The sequence below is a fragment of the Trachypithecus francoisi genome, unplaced genomic scaffold, assembly GCF_009764315.1.
Source record: "Trachypithecus francoisi isolate TF-2019V2 unplaced genomic scaffold, Tfra_2.0 Lachesis_group3, whole genome shotgun sequence".
NCBI classification, from domain to species: domain Eukaryota; kingdom Metazoa; phylum Chordata; class Mammalia; order Primates; family Cercopithecidae; genus Trachypithecus; species Trachypithecus francoisi.
Window position 1 is genome coordinate 127,841,782 of NW_022681468.1, and position 18,908 is coordinate 127,860,689.

Genomic DNA, 18,908 nt, shown 5'->3' on the forward strand with positions numbered 1-18,908 from the left:
TTATGATGAAAGTAGTGGCCTCTTCTATAACGTTATCTTTGAAACTAAAAGTTTAAATTATTTGAAATCTTGCTAAGTTGGTTTTCTTTTCTTTCAGGTTGATAATCAGTTGCCAGGTGCAATGTTCCCTGTTGTATTTCATCCTGTTGCCCCTCCAAAATCTATTGCTTTAGATTCAGGTAAAAAGAAATAAGTTGTGACATAGATATAACTTATTTATAAAAGTTAAATAGGCATTAGTTTGACCTAGTATAAAGCATTATTTTTTTTTCATGTGTTACTTCTTCCTCTTAGAGCCCAAGCCTTTCATTGATGTGAGTATCATCACAAGATTTAATGAGTACAGTAAAGTCTTACAGTTCAAGTAAGTAAAGATTCTTGCTGTTTCTCTAAAGGAATTTAAAATGAGAATCTACTTTGAAAATAAATCTCACTCTTTTTGAAAGTGACTTTCATGTAAAAAGTGTTTTCCAGCTGAACCTTTTAATTCACTTTTGGTCAAGTAATCTTTTATGCTTTAACTTATTTTAGTAGTAGTCTCTACATATTTTAAAGTGTAGAATTTCTTCAAGTATCTTCTTCCCTTTATAACTCCAATTAGAATATAAAATAGTAAGTGAAATCTAAATGATATGTATTTGTGAGCTGTGTTATTTAGTGTAATCGCTGTGAACTTTAAAAATTGGATCATACATGCTACATGATCTAGTTGTATTTGTTTCATCTGTGACATGATGAATGTAGCATTTGGGGCTGTAAGTGCTAAGTGTTAATGCAGCAATATTACCCTGAGTGAAGCTTTCACTCCAGTGAAAAGGTCTCAATCTGAGCAGACTTTGATCTTATTAACATAATTTTTAGGAGATGAAGGAACAAGATATAACTGTGACTTTTCACTAAAATCAAAGTTTTAACATCAAAAATTAAAAGATTTGGTAGAAATCCTTTTCCATCTTAAATTTTTTTTCCTTAGGTATTTTATGGTCCTCATTCAGGAAATGGCCTTAAAAATTGATCAGGGGTTTCTAGGAGCTGTTATTGTACTGTTTACCCCAACAACAGACCCTGAAGCTGAAAGAAGACGGGTAAAAATTTTCATTTCTTGGGAAAAATATAAAATTAAAAAAATTTAAATCAGCCTTTTTTGAGCTATGATAGAGAAAAAAATTAAAATAGAAATTCTTGATTTTGTTTTTTTCAGACAAAGTTAATCCAACAAGATATTGATGCTCTAAATGCAGAATTAATGGAGACTTCAATGACTGATATGTCAATTCTTAGTTTCTTTGAACATTTCCATATTTCTCCTGTGAAGGTTTGTTGTAATTATTGATTTGAAAACTTAGTGAAATTATTGTAGAACTTTTTAAAGGGTCTGTGGACCATCGTAGATTTTAATTTGTTGCATCATGTATTTGGTGGGAATTTTATTTGATTAATCGAAATAATTAAGACCATTTTCTGTAACATATGTACAGCCATAATTCCCACAGAGAAACCACCAGAGCATGTTTCCAGTCTTGAATTAATAACCCCCTTATTCAAAGAAGAAGCTGACAAAAGCATTTCTTAATTAAGCGTAGAAGTGCTTGCCAACGTTTAATGTTTTGGTTGCACTTTGTAACTACTATCACTGTCTAAACAGAGAGCTATAATAGGTGCCGTAACCAGAATGCAAAAACACTGAAGTAGGTACTATACTGTTGATGTGGTGTTTTCCCCCCCTTCCAAAATTTGATTGTAACTAAGAGAGTGGAAAATTGGATACCTTTCATTTGCCTGATTTTGTACTTTATGAACTCATTTCTTTTTTCCCTTTTGTTGTTCTTTTTAGCTTTTATAGGAGAAGGTGACTGCTTAGTAAATTCACAAATGCTATCAACCATAATGCTCTAAACTTGTGTAATGGGCCAGATTTATAATTAAGTAACTCTTTAAAATATTGATGATCCTTTACATTCTCAAAAACTGTTTACAGCACATTACTTTCAATTGCATTTACCAGTTCTTCAGCTAAATGAATGGATTTCTAAAATGAAATTATTATTTTAAATTGGTATATCAGTTTGGTGATATCAGACATTGATACGTCAGGTTTAAAATTGATAATGTTTTATGTGATAGGTAATATACCATTTCTTTTTCACTTTTAAGTGAAAATCAGTTATTTGTGGGATTGAATCACACCTGAAACAAATATTTACTGAATGCTTATTATGAAAGTTGCTGTGGAGATATAAAATAGCTTCATGGATATTGTATTCTAGAGGGACATTAATGATTGATAATTTACCTATTTGTGTTCTTAGGCACAGTGGGAATTGAGCCATGAAGTCTAATGGTAAAGATTATGAACAACAATTATTTTCATAGCCCATAGTGACGATGCCCTAGGGAAAGGCTGGATCAGTGTTTACCCATGGTTACCTTTCCTGGATCCCAACACTCCCAGACTCTTCATGTGGGCAGAAGGTCACATGAAAGAAAAAAACAACCACAGGCTTTCCTGGCCTTGCCCCAAGTCCACTTTACTTGAGCTCTATATTAGTTAGTTAATATGGCTAGGAAATGACAAAATGAGAAAGGAAATTCATCTACTTTACACATATTGAATTACTTTTTGCCTGTATCTTCTTGTGCTGTTGCACTAATGATGGTTCAGTATGAAGTAGCAGCTAAATGAGGATCTGAAATCTCATGTTTAAATACTAAGTTGGAGAGTCTGTGGAAGCTGAAAACCTTATTATACTTTTAAAAACTTAACAACTTGCTAACTTACCTTAATTGTCATGTTATTGTTATTATCTATTTTGACTGGCAGATTACTTGTGTGCCAGTTGACATGTTTTTCTTCTTAAAATGATTATGACATTTTTGTAAAGCGTGTTGGTCTCCTTCATATGAATACAATGGCATTTATATATATTGCAAAAATTAGAACTCTATTTTTGGATCAGACTAATTTGTATTTTTTTAAAAAGCAAAAAGAATCAAGTGTAAGTGGGTTGTTCTGCTATAATGTATAGTATCAAATAATAGATTTCACTAGGACTCTAATCGAAAGACTTTTTTTGGTTTGTTTCTGGACTACCTGGATCCTAAATATGTAAAATTTTCACTTTTAGCTTTCATTTATTGAACATTATTTTTCTTTTAGTTGCATTTGAGTTTGTCTTTGGGTTCCGGAGGTGAAGGATCAGACAAAGAAAAACAGGAAATGTTTGCAGTTCAGTCTGTCAACTTGCTGTTGAAAAGCATAGGTGCTACTCTGACTGATGTGGATGACCTTATATTCAAGTAAGACTTCTGTTAGAGTACATTGGGAAGCAGGTGTACCAAGGTCATGTTTCTGGAGATTAATTCTCTCCACTTGTGCAATGTTAGCTTAGGAAAAGGATAACTTTACTACTTACATTTGGAGAATTTGGTCCATTTGTGATTATACTCTTTAGGAATGCTTATTGTATTCATAATGATAAGGTGAAGAGTCTTGTTTTCTTTGATTACTCATATCTAGATAATACGTGGATATAGAAAAATAATTGAATTTTTAAGTCATATATTGTAAATTGACCATTTTTAAAACATGTTATATTCAGAGATATGTAATGCTAGATATGTATACATTAAATAAATTGTTACTGAATTGCAGTTCAACAATGGTATTGGAACAAGTAATTATCTGGGTGAAAAAAAAATCCCTGTAGATCATTTTTACCTTACATGTACACTACTAAATTTCACAGAAAACGAATGATAAAATATAAAACCTAAACTGAAGAGACAAAAAAAAAAAAGAAAAAAAAGACATCTCTGAGTAGAGGATGCCTTTCTAAGTTAAAAAGCAATGGAAAACATTTCAATGGAAAATAAAAGATATATTTAACCACATAAAAATCAAATACTTTTCAACAAAATCAATGAAAATAATTAAAAACAAAAGACTGGGAAAATATAATGACAGAGAAAGGACTATTATCTTAATATTAAACATTGATAAGAAAAACCTAGATTCTAATGGTATAGTGGCCAGAGAACAATAGGAGAAATTAGCAAAAGGGAAAACACAATGATGGCGTCATTATTTATCAAAGAATACATGCAAATTAAAGCAGCTTATCAAAGATTTTAAAATATGAGCGATTCTATTTTAAAATCCTATTTAATACTAGTCAGGGGTGGTTCTAAGAAATAGGCACTTTTTAAATACTCTTGGTGTAAGTGGAAAACTACATTTGTTGGGAGCCTTAAATGTTTTGTTGCTTTTCACTCAGTAATTCTCTTTTTGGAAATTCTTTCCAAAAAGTAATCTAATCTTGAAGTTCAACCAAATAGTTATATTCAACATACACATGGCATCATTAATTATTTTACCAAAAATTGGAAATGTCTGACAGTGGAAGAATTGCTTGTTATGACACTGCCACATGGTAACATGTTATGCTTCTGTTTAAAATGTTTATGTAGAGTTTTAAATAACATAAAAGAAATACTTCTCCACAATTTTGAGTGTAAACAGGGCATACAAAATGTTTTAAACATTTTATCATTGCATATAAAAGAAAAGAAAGAATTCAAAGTGGGAAATAAGAAAATAAACCTTTAAAATCCACTATGCGGTGGGACGATGGTTGACTTTTAAAGAATCTCCTCACTCTTTATGCATATATGAAAAACTTGTGCACTGTTTTTATAATAATTTAGTAACCATTATTAAGACAATCATAAATTGTTAGGTGGTAAATGTACAAAGTAAATTATGAAAGAATAGGCTATGATTAGCATTAGCTGTCATTCAAATTTTAAGTCCCTTTTTTTTTTTATATAAGTATCTTTGAATCTTTCCTTTTTCTCCTCCCAGGCTTGCTTATTATGAAATTCGATACCAGTTTTACAAGAGAGATCAGCTTATGTGGAGTGTTGTTAGGCATTACAGTGAACAGGTAATTTCCTATCAGTATTTCATAAGGAATATACTTCATAAAATATCAAAACATTTGCATGTGACTGTATAGTATGCAGTAATGTTTATATAATTTACCTCAGTTTGAAATCTCCTTATTTAGTGGTTTTCTTCAATGATTAATTTCTATTTCTTTAGTTCTACCCCTCTTTATACACCTTTTGAAAATTTTCCTCCAGTTCCTTTTTTGACTTTGCAATTATACTTTTACCACTTTGGGAAAGAATAGTGACTTTATGGTCATTACACTTGATTTCTTCAGTGATTATAGTTTCTGAATATAATCTAGTGAATTGCAAGCAGAATTCTAAGCCCGTTTCCTCCCTGTGCCTCAGTTACTCTGTGGTTCAAGTATGTATGCATAGAGACAGTCAATAGTTGCAGGTCAGTTTGGTACAATTGCTATACCATGGAACTGCAGGGTGACATTTCCTTTCCTTCCACTGCTGGAATGTTCTTTCTCCTGTGACATATACAGACATTTTGAAAGTTACATGTTAAAATGAGGATATGTTTTCCCTTATTTTTTGTTTTGGTTAATTATTTTCCATCTAATTTATTAATAATAATGATGGTAAAGTAATAATAAAAACAACTAACAATTACTGAATTATGTATTCATTTAATATACATACTCACCCATGCAAGGACAGTGTAACTTCCCTTTTTAAAAAATTTTAAGTTTTTATAGAGACAGGGTGTCACTGTGTTGCCCAGGCTGGTCATTAACTCCTGGCCTCAAGTGATCCTCTCATCTCAGCCTTCCAAAGTGTTGGGATTACAGGCATGAGCCACCACACCCAGGCTAACCTTCCATTTTATAGATTAGAAGACAGGCTGTTAGATACTAAATAACTTGTAGAAGGTCACATAACTGCTACGTGGCAGCCTGTGTGTCAAACCAGTTCTGTTTAATTTAAAAGCTGTTTGTAAAGTATTGGCATAGTGCCTGAAACAGAGTAAAAGATCAATTAGTGGATGTTGTGGTGGTTATTCCCTACAGCTTTCTTTTAACACAAACTTAATTTTATCAGTAAATCTCTTTTTTTTTCTATTTTATTATGATGTTTCTTAAAACAGTTGTGAAGGACTTAATTTAATTTTTTTTTCTTTTTTAGTTCTTGAAACAGATGTATGTCCTTGTATTGGGGTTAGATGTACTTGGAAACCCATTTGGATTAATTAGAGGTCTGTCTGAAGGAGTTGAAGCTTTATTCTATGAACCCTTCCAGGTATTGACCTCTTACTTATTTTAAGGATAGGTGTAGAAAAATGGATGTTCTCTTTTTTAATAACAGATAGTAATTTGCATTGTAATTGTATCTGGGAATTGAATAATGTTCAAATCACAAAAGTATATCAATTTAATATTTTTATTTAAAGTTACATGAGATAGCACTGGATGATTGTTTAGAATTTAATGAGCACTGCCCACATTTGCCAGGATTTAATGTAGTTGTAAGAATATTTAGAGTGCTGGGTAGATTAAGACTTTCAAGACTGTTCCACCATTGCGGAAGGGACTAATAGGGAACTGAAAGCAAAGTTTGTTTCATATTCAAGCTTTCATCTAACCTATTCCCCTTCATTTAAAGGGTCTAGCAGCCAGCCCAGTGTATGAGGGTTTTAGAAGAATAAAGCAGAGAAAATAAATGGGAGAATAAGACAGTAAAAAAAATCTGTGGACTCTCCTACTCTTATCGTTGCAACTTGTTTTAGCAATCTGATGAAACTTAGTTCTGGGAGGCCAACTTCAAATTGCAATTGAAGCCAGTGATTTATACCTATCCAATTTTTGACTTAAAGAATTTGCTAAGATCAGGTAGGTTGAAAGTATCTTCAAACACAATAGATATTCTATCCATATTTGGAGTAGAGGTGAAAATTGATTCATCACAGTGTTTATAGATTTTTACAGATTTGGATTCTTCAGGCAAACCTGAACTATTAAATTAAAAGTCTTAAACTTATTTAAATTTTAAATAATAAGATTTTTTTTTTTTTTTTTTTTTTTGCCAGGGTGCTGTTCAAGGCCCTGAAGAATTTGCAGAGGGGTTAGTGATTGGAGTGAGAAGTCTCTTTGGACACACAGTAGGTATGTATCACATATTTGTGTATATGTGTATTTTTTTATTATATTGTTATGAAATACGTTGTTATGAAAAACAAATGCTTTTATTTAATAAAGGAGGGATCACTTTCTTAATAATCCCTTTTAAAAGACATGTTTCCTTGTTTTTAAATGGAAAATAAGTTAACAGTGGACTGCTGGTTTTTCAATATGTCTTTGTAGTGTTGAATAAATGTACTTTAAATAATTTTATTCCTTTTCTTGTTAGATAGGAAAAATTAATTTCTGCATTTTTTGTATGAGGCAGAATTTTAAGCACCTATTAGTTTAAACCAATTGCATGCTGTATATTGTGATAATGCTGTTTATATAAACAGTGTAGCTTCTCTGAGCCTTAAAAATTTTTTTATTTTATTTTTAATTGACATGATTGTATATATTTATGGGGTATAGAGTGATATTTTGATACATGTATACACTGGGTAGTGATCAGATCTGGTAATTAGCATATTTATCACCTCAAACAATTACCATTTCTTTGTGTTGGGAACATTCAAACCCTCTCTTCTAGCTATTTGAAGACATACAACAAGTTGTTGTTAACTATAGTCACCCTACAGTGCTATAGCACATTAGAACTTATTCTCCTATCTGGATGTAATGTTGTATCCATTAACCAATCTCTCCCTATCCTCTTCTCCCCCTACCCATCTCGGCCTTTAATAACCAGAGTTCTACTCTCTCATTCTATGAGTTCAACTTCTTTAGCTCTCAGATGTAAATGAGAACATGCAGTATTTGTTTTTCTGTGCCAGACTTATTTCACTTAACATAATGTCCTCCAGGCTCATCCAAGTTGCTGTGAATGAAAGGATTTCTTTTTTTTTTTTTTAATGCCTGAGTAGTAGTCCATTGTGTGTGTGTGTCACATTTTCTTTATCCGTTCAGCCATTGATAGACACTTAGATTGATTGTATATCTTAGCTATTGTGACTAGTGCTGCAGTAAACATGGGAGTGCAGCTGTTTTCTTTTCTTTTGGATATATACCCAGTAGTTGGATTGCTGGATCATATGGTAGTTCTAGTTTTCATTTTTTGGGGAGCCTCCGTACTGTTTTCCATTAATAGCTGTATTAAGTTATATTCCCACTCTCAGGGTATAAGCATTCCCTTTTCTTCACTTCTTTGACAGCGTTTGTGATTTTTTTTGGTCTTTTTTCTAATAACCATTCTAACTGGGGTGAGATAATATCTCACTGTGGTTTTGATTTGCACTTTCCTGATGATTATTGATCTTGAACATTTTTTCATGTACTTGTTGGCCATTTGTATGTCTCCTTTTGAGAAATATTTATTCAGATTGTTTGCCTATTTTAAGATTATTTGTTTTCTTGCTGTTGTTTGAGTTCCTTGTATATTCTAGATATTAATCCCTTGTCTTTGATAGGTGGTGCAGCAGGAGTTGTATCTCGAATCACTGGTTCTGTTGGGAAAGGTTTGGCAGCAATTACAATGGACAAGGAATATCAGCAAAAAAGAAGAGAAGAGTTGAGTCGACAGCCCAAAGATTTTGGAGACAGCCTGGCCAGAGGAGGAAAGGGCTTTCTGCGAGTAAGTTCTCTGCTGAATCTAAGAAATCTGCAACTAAAAAAAAAAAAAAAATTTATTCTAGCTGGTTATGTGAAACTTAGAATGCTACTTATGAGTTTAGGCCTGTCAGAGTATAAATAACGATAAATTATGGACTTTCCAGTTTCCTTTTTGCTCCCCTTCCCCATTGTCACCACCAGATCTATCCCCTCAATTGCCAGATTTCGTAAAACTGTAATGATGACAAGTTAGCACTGGTGTAGAAGGTGAGGAAGTGAGAAGCAGAGATACATGGTACCGATGGAAACTAGAGGGAGAAGGAGCTCTTCAGGTCATCAGTGATTGACTGTTTCTGTGGAAGGGATGTGTGAAAGTTAATTGTTGATAAACCAGGAACTGCCTTTCATTACTTTTTAATATGTTTAAAATTATATAGGTAATATATGAATACTGCTCAATTATATAGGGGTGATGTATGAATATTCTTGTAAATAATTATAAGAACTTAAAAGTTATTCTGTTAATAAGTAAATAAAACATGAGTAAGGCTAGAATACTCTTTAATCACCTCTCATCTGTTTCCAATTTAAGTGTGTATCCATCAGTTCCCTTTCTGTGTGTTTATAGAATATACAGGTAGTTTTACTACCATTACTTCACAATGATTAAGAATGTATTAGAATATTCATGTTTTAATTTTGGAAATGATTTCCAGAAGCTGCTGTGTTTTTGATAGTAATTTGTAATGTTGGGTGTTATAGTCACTAAGGCACTTTGTTTGCCAGGTTATTAGCTATCCTTGGGAGGGCCCTTTATTTTCAGTTTTCTGCACTTCCACTGAGTTACAATGTAATCTCCTTAAAATGTATAATTAGATCGTAAATATTAATTTGGCTCGACTCACTCATTTTGCTGATGTGGAAACTGAGACTTAAAGATTTCATCAGCTGCCCGTGGTTACATAGCTGATTGGGATCACAGCCAGATTCAAAATCCTTTTATCTGCTTTACTCATGTTTCTTTTATAAAATTTTATTTCCACTAGGAATAAATCATTTAAGATTTGCTGTGATATATTATTTGAAAAATCATAGTGCTAACTTATATGTGTATGTTGTTTACATTATCAAGTTAAGTCTTCAATTTTTTTTGTTGTTATTTCCAGTATGTCTATAGAGACCTCTAGTGGTTGGTTTAAAATTAAACACCTTCCATTCAGTCTAGACTATATGATTGATTTCTCTTTCAGGGAGTTGTTGGTGGAGTGACTGGAATAATAACAAAACCTGTGGAAGGTATGTTGAAAATATTTCCTTCCTTTACAATGTCTGAAGACTTGATACTTAGTAAACGTAAGAGAAGTTATTGCTGCTGATACTTGATTGAGAAAATTACTGACTGAATTTTATATTCGTAGCCTTAAGTTGCTCAGTGAACATATTTTCCTCAGAAAGTAGAGAGGTTAAGTAGTAGATCATGCTTCAGACTTTGAATGATATTTTTAGCAGGGCCAGAGATAAACTAGATTTGTTTGGGCCCTCAGTAGCAATTTACTCATTTTTGCTGTTGTTTTTATCCCATTAAAAAAGCACATTGCTTATTCAATGCAATTCCTATGGAAATCCCAGTTTGTTTCTTTGCAGAAATTGACAAGCCAAGTCCAAAATTTATGTTGCAATTCCGGGGATCCAAAATAGCCAAAAAAGTCTTGAAAAAGAGCATGGTTGGAGGACTTCTACTTCCCAAATTCAAAACTTACTGTAAAGCTACAGTAACTAAGACAGTGTAGTACTAACATAAGGATAGACATATAGAACAGTGGGATACAATCGAAGATCCAGAAATAGACTCTTACTTATGGTTAACTGATCTTCGACAAGGATGTCAAGATAATTTAATAGGAAAGAATCGTCTTCAACAGATTTGCTGGGACAACTTCATATCTATGAGCAAAAGAACAAAATTGGACCCCTACCTGGACCATATATAAAAAATGAGTTCACAATGGATTAAATACCTAAATGTAAGAGTAAAACTGTTAAACTCAGAGGAAAATATAGGAGTAAATCTTCATGACTTTGGATTAGGCCAAACTTTGCTAGAAAAGAAGCATAAATTGGACTTCATCAAATACATAAATTGAACTTCATCCACATTTAAAATTTTTGTGCTTCAAAGGACAACCATGAAGAAAGGGAAAAGACAGCCCACAGAACGGAGGAAAATTTTTGCAAGTCATATACGTGATAAAAGACGTATCTAGAACATATAGAGAACTATTAAAAATCAATAATAAAAAGACAACACAATTTTAAATGAGCAAAAGATATGAATAGACATTTCTCCAGAGAAGATATACAGATGGCCAATAAACACATAAAAGGACGTTAAACATCATTAGTCAATAGGGAAATGCGAGTCAAAACTATAATGAGATACCATTGCACACCTACTGGAATGGCTAGAATCAAGTGTTAAGAGGATGCGGAGAAATTGGAACCCTCATACACTACCGGTGGGACTGTAAAATAACAGTCATTTTGGAGGAAAATAGTCTGTCAGTGCTTCAAAAAGTTAAACACAGAGTCACCATGTGTCCCAGCAATTCTACTCCTAGGTTTACACCCAGAAGAATTGAAAACAGGTGTTCAAACTGTGCACAAATGTTCATAGCACCATTATTCAGAATAACCAAAAGATGGAAACAACCCAAATGTCCATCACCTGATGCATGAATAAACAAAAGGTGATATTTCCATACATTAGAATAGTAGTCATAAAAAGGAATCATGTACTGGTACTTGTTACAAAATGGATGAACCTTGAAAAAAAAGTCACAATACACCACATATTACATAATTCCATTTGTCTGAAATGTCCAGAATAGGTAAATCCATAGGGATAGAAAGAATCTCTAGGTGGTTACCTAGTCTGGAGGTGGGGAGGGGCAGGGAGGAATGGAGGTACACTGGGTAGGATTTGGTGGGGAGAGGTTGGGGGAAATAGGGAATGATTGCTAATGGGAAAGGGGGTTTCTTTTTAAAATGATAAACATTTTAAAAAATGGATTGTGATGATAGTTGTGCAAGTCTGAACATACTAAAAGCTAATTTATCCTAAAATTTAATTTGTACATTTTAAGTGGTAAATTTTATGGTATATGAACTGTATTTCAATAAAGTTGTTATATATATTTTTAAAAGCACACTCCTTGAAAAATCTGATGGTCAGTATTAAAAAAGAGAACGTTTTCTGGTCCCTTCTTACACCTGCAAGTTACAGGTACTGATGAGACTCCTAGATCAGTAGTTCTCAAACTTGAGCATGTGTCTGGATCACCTGGAGTGCTTATTAAAATATAAATGCTGGCCCCGCCCCCAGAGTTTCTGATTCACTAGGTCTGGGGTGGGGCCCAAGAATGTGCATTTCTAACACACTTTGAGAACCACTATTTTATCACATTAGGATTACATTTAACTTCTTTAGAAAGCCAAATTTTTGTAACTTCCTGAGTAAAACAGTTCAGTATCTCACCCAGGTTTTGGTTGAATTCAAACTTGCTCATTTAAAAATACCTTTATCCATTCATTGTCATTGGTTTTCTGAAGGTGCCAAAAAGGAAGGCGCTGCTGGATTCTTTAAAGGAATTGGAAAAGGGCTTGTGGGTGCCGTGGCTCGCCCAACTGGTGGAATCATAGATATGGCCAGTAGTACTTTCCAAGGCATTCAGAGGTAATTGAGTACATACTGTGTGCAAGGTATGTGTCTGTGTGCTAGTTTTTACAAGGAATACATAAATAGATTAGATTATTTGAGTGCTTCTAAGGATCTTAAAGTCTAATTGAAAGCTGTGGTAGCTTTAAACATAGAGTGCCACCAGAAAGGAGTAAGAAAAGACATTTTTTGTGAACATGGTGAAACCCCGTCTCTACTAAAAATACAAAAATTAGCCGAGCGTGGTGGTGGGTGCCTGTAATCCTAGCTGCTCGGGAGGCTGAGGCATGAGAATCGCTTGAACCCACGAGGCGGAGGTTGCAGTGAGCTGAGCTGAGATCGTGCCACTGCACTCCAGCCTGGGCGACAGAGTAAGACTTTGTCTCAAAAAAAAAGAAAAGAAAAGACATATTTTGTGGCTGCATTTCCCCTTTATTCAACAAATGTTTATTACCTACCATGTGCCAAGCACTGTGCAAGACACCAAGGATACAAAGAGTAGATGAGCTAGGCCCTGCTTTTATTATTTTGATATTTCTTTTTATTTTAGAGAAGGTTGGGGGACTTGGAGTCAGACAGACTTGGTTTTAATACTTTTGCGTTATTTGGGGAAAGTTATTTAAAATTACTGATTGTTTTTTGTGAAATATTTATATATTTATCAACACACATTATTTTGAAAGACTCTCACATAATTTCTTACACTTACTCTGATGCCTTATTCAGGGCAGCAGAATCAACTGAGGAAGTATCTAGTCTCCGTCCCCCTCGCCTGATCCACGAAGATGGCATCATTCGTCCGTATGACAGACAGGAATCTGAGGGCTCGGACTTACTTGAGGTAAATTCTGTTCTTCATGGTCACAAGTGAAATGGAATTTTAATGATTTCTAGGCCCAGGATTTCATGGGTGGTTCTTAAAGTTCCTGATTCACGAACTTCTTTAAGTATTATACAGTTTGTAGAGTAGAATTTGATTATTTGTTTTTCATTTTAGCATGTGTTAAATGGAAAATACAGATGATTTTTTTTTCTACATAGGAGCAAAGCTTTTGTCGTGCGCAGAAAAGTTAATGTTAAGTCATAGGCTATGTCACTATTTCTGCGATAGCTCATTTAGTTAACATTGTTAATTTTGGTTTCCTGCTTTGTAGCTAATTATTGGAGCTTCATTGCTTCCATTTCTGCCAACCAAATTAATTTACTTGCACTGCTTTGTAAATCTAGATTTATTCCAGTAAGTAGAACTAGATGAGAGAATAAAAGATTATATATAATTAAGATCTTGTTAAACCTTGAAGAAAATTTAAGAGCTTTTTGACTTTTATTTTAGTTTTAACTTGATTTTATTTTGATAATATATACATATATAAATTGCTATTCTCCCATGACAGGCTTTCCCCCAAAAGAAATTTATTAATATTTTTCTACCTTGACTTTAAAATAAAATGCCTCTTAATTGTTCTTCCTTTGGTTTTTATTGTATATGATTACATTTTATCTATCTTTCTGCATGCTTCTAACTTTATTTTCTTTGTTTTTCTGCCTGCACAGCAAGAACTGGAAGTACAGGAATAAATGTTTCCTAAACTACTACTTGATTTCATCCTTAAAAATCAAAACAAACTGTGGTATTAATTGACTGTGTCTGAATTCCATTGTCAATTTTAATGAAATTTTCTTTAAAACTCTCACCTCCATCTGAACTTTTCATAGTAGTGGCTTGACTACAAATAAAAACTTGTGATATCCCTGGTAATACTGTACTGAAATAAGAGATTAGTATAAAATATTAAAGGATGCAGAGAATCAACTCTCATCTCCGTTTAATAGATGAAAGACTATATTGAGCTCAGAAACAGATATTGTTATTATCACTTCAAAAATTTTATCTTATGGTGTTCATGTGCATTTCAGGTAAAATTGAAAAACAGGACAATTATTGTGTCCAATTTAGTGAATATGTCTATGTTTGTGAGTCGTGATGATGGAATTACGTAGCTTTCTGTTTCACAAATGACTCTAAATTTACTTAAGTTACAGGGCTATTAACTGGAGCATCTGCTTTAATAATTGAATTGTCAGTTGCTCTGGGCCTGCCCTTAGACCTCAAATAATAGTTGGCACGTGAATTTTGAGGATGTTTCCTCATCCCTCTTTTTCCTGTTTAACCCCTTGGTACTGTTGCTAAATAAATGATAGTCATTTTCTAATTATGTTATATACATTTTCAGCCTTTAGCATTTCTGCTTTTCAAATATTGAATCTCCTTGTTGGTGATACTTATTTCATAATTATTAGTTTTAATTAATGTAGATAGAAGTTGAATATGTAATTATGCAGATTGCTATGTGGCACTTGAATACATAGATTTCTTTATTTTCAAAAACCAACTTTTTGCTTTTAAATCCTTAGAGAGGTTTTATTATCTTAATGAGAGAAAAAATAATTATAAATCATTATTTTTGAAATTAGTACCCTCTTAGTTCTCAACATAAGTTATGTTTCAATTTCTTTTTTTGTAACAAATGATGGAAATGTTTAACAGTGTCTTATCTAGCAACTTTCATGTTTCACCTCAGAAACGAAGACAAAGTATAAACTTAGATTTAGTGTGTTGTGTATTTGAAGAGAATGAAACTATTAACATATAATTGTTCAGTTGGATTATGTATTTTAAGGATTGCAGTTATCAAAATAATAAATTTAATGTTTTATGTTTAAAATAAGCACTTTAAAGAAGAAAGACTGACATCCAAAAACCAGCCTGTGCTAGATATACAAAGGAAATTACTTCTGTCCTTAAGGGACCAAGTATAACAAAACATGTAAATGTTAAAAGTAACTGACAAACCTTTCTTTTGCCTAATTTAGCGATGGCAAAAATGTCACCACATGCCGTTTTCTAGGAGAGTCAAGCACAAATAACTAATTCAAGGTGCTGACTTAAATCATCTCCAATAGTTACCCTTCCTGAGATTCTAAAAGTAACAATTTTTAATTTTACTGGTTGTATTGCTATTTTAATGAGACTTACTTTTGAGAACTCCTGTAACTTAAGATTTTTTCTTGATTGTTTTGTTTAGCTCTTTAATTTTTTCCTTGTGATATCTTTTTATAACTCTGTAAAAAAGCACAAAACTTCAAGAAACTTTTAATTATTTTGTCTAAATATATAATCTTGTCTGATTTCTTAGTTTTAATTAAGATATCAGACAACTTTTAAAACTTTAATGCAATAATTACTGGAAGAAATAGCATGATTATACACTAATGAGAGGACTTGGTAGTTTTTGCCGTGGATGTCAAGTGTGGGCATGGATAATTGAGATATTTAGGCTATTTCATTCTTTGCCCATCTTGCTGTGATCAGTCAGTTGAGTAAAAATATGTATTGATTATTTAGACCGTACTGGGTAAAAAAGAAGCCTTCTGTCCTTAAGGGACCAAGTATAACAAAACATGGAAATATTAAAGAACATTAGAGTATAAAATTATATCCTTTTAGCCCTTCGTAATATGGCCAGATTCTAAATAATTTATTTGGAGATCTTTTGATCCTTTTTCTCCTAAGTAGTACTCTGTATTCTTCAATACGTAGCTTTGGGAGTTACTAAATCATATGTTTTCATGAGATGTACTATTCTACTTATCCTCTAATCTTCATATGTATTTATACACACACCCATATATACACACATACATATATACACACACACATATACACACACATACATATATATACACACACACATATACACATATACACATATACACACATACACATATATACACACATACACACACATATTTACACATATATATACATACCATACATATATACACATATACACATATATACACACATACACGTACATATATACACATACCATACATATATACACACATATATAGATACATTATATGTATGTATGTATAGTCATTTAATACTTATTTTGGTTCACATACTTATGATCATACAACATTTAAAACCACATTTCTTGCTTTTTAGTTTTAGTTGTGTTTTTCCATGGTCTTAGAAATGCTTCATTAACATTTTTAATGCTTGTATTACCATCTATTGAGATAACATTATTAACTCCTCTTAATACATGACATTAAATTTGTTTATTATTTTACTAACAGTAATAATGCTGTAATAAACATCACTATACATTTTGGTTTTTTATATCTTGTTTGCTTTTTCATATTTCCATAGAATTTACTTGAAAAAATTGAACTACTGGGTAAAGGGCTTTTGCAAAGTATTGTTAAATTCCTCAAGTTGCATTTTTGGGAAGGGGACGTGAATATTTTATCAACTAATTTGGTCTCCTGCTGTCATTAGTGACTGAATGCTTAATCTGAATCTCAGAGTGTAGTGGGTTTTTAGTAGTGCTGAGAACAAGTTTTCTGAAGTGTATTGTGGTGATAAATTATATTTTAAAAGCTCTCAATGGCTTGAAGCACAGTAGCCTAATAAGTAACAAAAATGCATACAAGATAGAAAATGGGTAGTATATCTTGTACTTGCATTTCACATCTAAATATTTTAACATATTTAAATTTCAAGCTGATGATAAATGCATTACATTATTAAATTCATTTCCCATTTTCTCTTTGAAAAAATTAAGGCATAAATGTTAAAAGATTTTAGCTAATTCGCACAAGTGAATTGTGAAACAAGTAAGTGTTGCTGTGAAATCTGCAGTCCTCTCTGAGACTCATTCTGAAGATGAGATCCCAGTTCTTTGTGGATTCCTCTTCCTTATTCATGGCTTTTTGCAATTGTCAAGGAATAACTAGGTACCAAGCAACTGTAAAAAAATGTATATTTAAGCATTGAAATAATATCAAGTGTGATTTCTCTGTGGTTATATTGATTATATTATCCTTTTAATAATATTGGCATTATATTCTTGGTCATAAAATGTTAAGGTCTTATTTATTCAGTATATTTATGTTCTGTATTTTCATATATATTATCTATTTTCAACCATGCATTATATATAATGTCAGTAATAGTATTTCATTAGCATTCATTATTAAAAAAAACTTTTGTTTTTAATATTTGACTGATTCAAGTCACAATACTGTTGAGATAGCTGAAAAGGAAAATAAATGTGTTTTAATGTGCTACTACTTATACTTGAATTACTTTATGCTCATATTTGTTTTTAGAAATAAATTGTGCCAGCTATTTTGAAATCTTAGAAATTGTTCATATTAGTATTGTCATATTTTCTTTTCTATAAGAAATATAATTTGATAGATAAATATACTTCTCCATGCATGTTTAACCTATGAGATCAAATGTTTGAAGCATTAAACATTACTTATCTTGGAATTTTATTATGTGTATAATATCTATTAATAACTGTGTGTAAACCAGTGGTTCTTAATCTTTGAGAGAGATCACAGACCCCCCCCATGATTAAAAAAAAAAAAAAAAAAAGAACTGACAAAAAATATGAACTGTGCTCTGAAAAAAGTTTTAGAACCACATTTTCAAAATTTTCTATTTTATGTTAGGTAGTTCAGAGACCCACCCCAACGTCCTACCAATGACCCCTATTTCAAAGCCCCTGTAATGTTAATGTAGTCATTTTATATTAGCATATGTTTCTTAATTAAAATGTGTGATAATTCCTGGTAGATATTTTAATATTTCTAAGTTACTACAGAACAAAATATATTTTGCCAGAAGACCACTTGGTAAGCATTTAATACATGTTTTTCTTTTAATAAGGCTGCAGTGGAGGTTAACTTACAAACATGCTGTGAATATTTTTCTAGCTTCATGTACCAATATGTAGAATTGTGCTTTTATTTTTAATAATGTTTTCCTAACACTATTATTATAATTAGATAATATACAGTATTGTAAATACTACTGAAATGCATATACTTCCCAAATCTAGAGCCTGGTTTCCTTTTCAGAATCATATCAAAAAGTTGGAAGGAGAGACTTACCGATACCACTGTGCTATTCCTGGAAGCAAGAAGACAATCCTTATGGTTACAAATAGGTACTGACTTGAAGAGACATTTTTCCAAATACTACTTAGTTGCATAGGTCACAAGAATTTTGAAGGCTAAAATGGCAGAAGATTTGGAGAATTGTACTGGAAATTCTCCAAAGTGAATGGCAAAATGTTCATTTTCATAGAATCGCAACAATACAGATCTAAATACGTCCTTTGAGATTTTCTGTTCCAACCTCCTCATCTTAAAGATGCTGAAACTGAGACTCAGTGTGGCTTAGGGACTTACCCAAGTTACACAACTACTGAGAGAATCTAGAATAGGCTTTATACCTGTAATAGTGATACCCTTATTCTTGAATTACAAGTCCAGTTATGGAGGATTAATTCATGAATCACTTTTCTTACTAAGTTTTATTTTGAGTGATTAGCATACCACTTTTAAAGGATGACATTACTTCTATATGTTTATCTCAGCTTTTCCTAAGCATTTGGTTGTGGTAGATAATTTTTCTAATTACAAGAACGAAGCTTATTTTCCTGGGATTTATCCTAGATAATAAACTTATCCCAAAATGACAATTA

General features: G+C 32.2%; 1 protein-coding gene across 3 annotated transcripts in view; it reads left to right on the forward strand.

Moving 5' to 3' along the window:
* The window catches only part of VPS13C (vacuolar protein sorting 13 homolog C), a 197,684-nt gene that overhangs the window by 168,003 nt on the left and 10,773 nt on the right, over positions 1–18,908 (forward strand). For 2 of the 3 annotated variants that reach the window (XM_033189884.1, XM_033189883.1), the window contains exons 68-80: positions 98–179; positions 295–364; positions 974–1,085; positions 1,202–1,315; positions 3,158–3,297; positions 4,862–4,943; positions 6,082–6,195; positions 6,983–7,058; positions 8,483–8,646; positions 9,875–9,920; positions 12,234–12,357; positions 13,066–13,180; positions 18,280–18,368. In XM_033189884.1, coding sequence (XP_033045775.1) covers positions 98–179; positions 295–364; positions 974–1,085; positions 1,202–1,315; positions 3,158–3,297; positions 4,862–4,943; positions 6,082–6,195; positions 6,983–7,058; positions 8,483–8,646; positions 9,875–9,920; positions 12,234–12,357; positions 13,066–13,180; positions 18,280–18,368 — 1,328 coding nt within the window. Of the gene's footprint in view, positions 1–97; positions 180–294; positions 365–973; positions 1,086–1,201; positions 1,316–3,157; positions 3,298–4,861; positions 4,944–6,081; positions 6,196–6,982; positions 7,059–8,482; positions 8,647–9,874; positions 9,921–12,233; positions 12,358–13,065; positions 13,181–13,893; positions 14,882–18,279; positions 18,369–18,908 lie in introns of those variants that run through there. The other variant, XM_033189885.1, reaches the window with a different exon arrangement.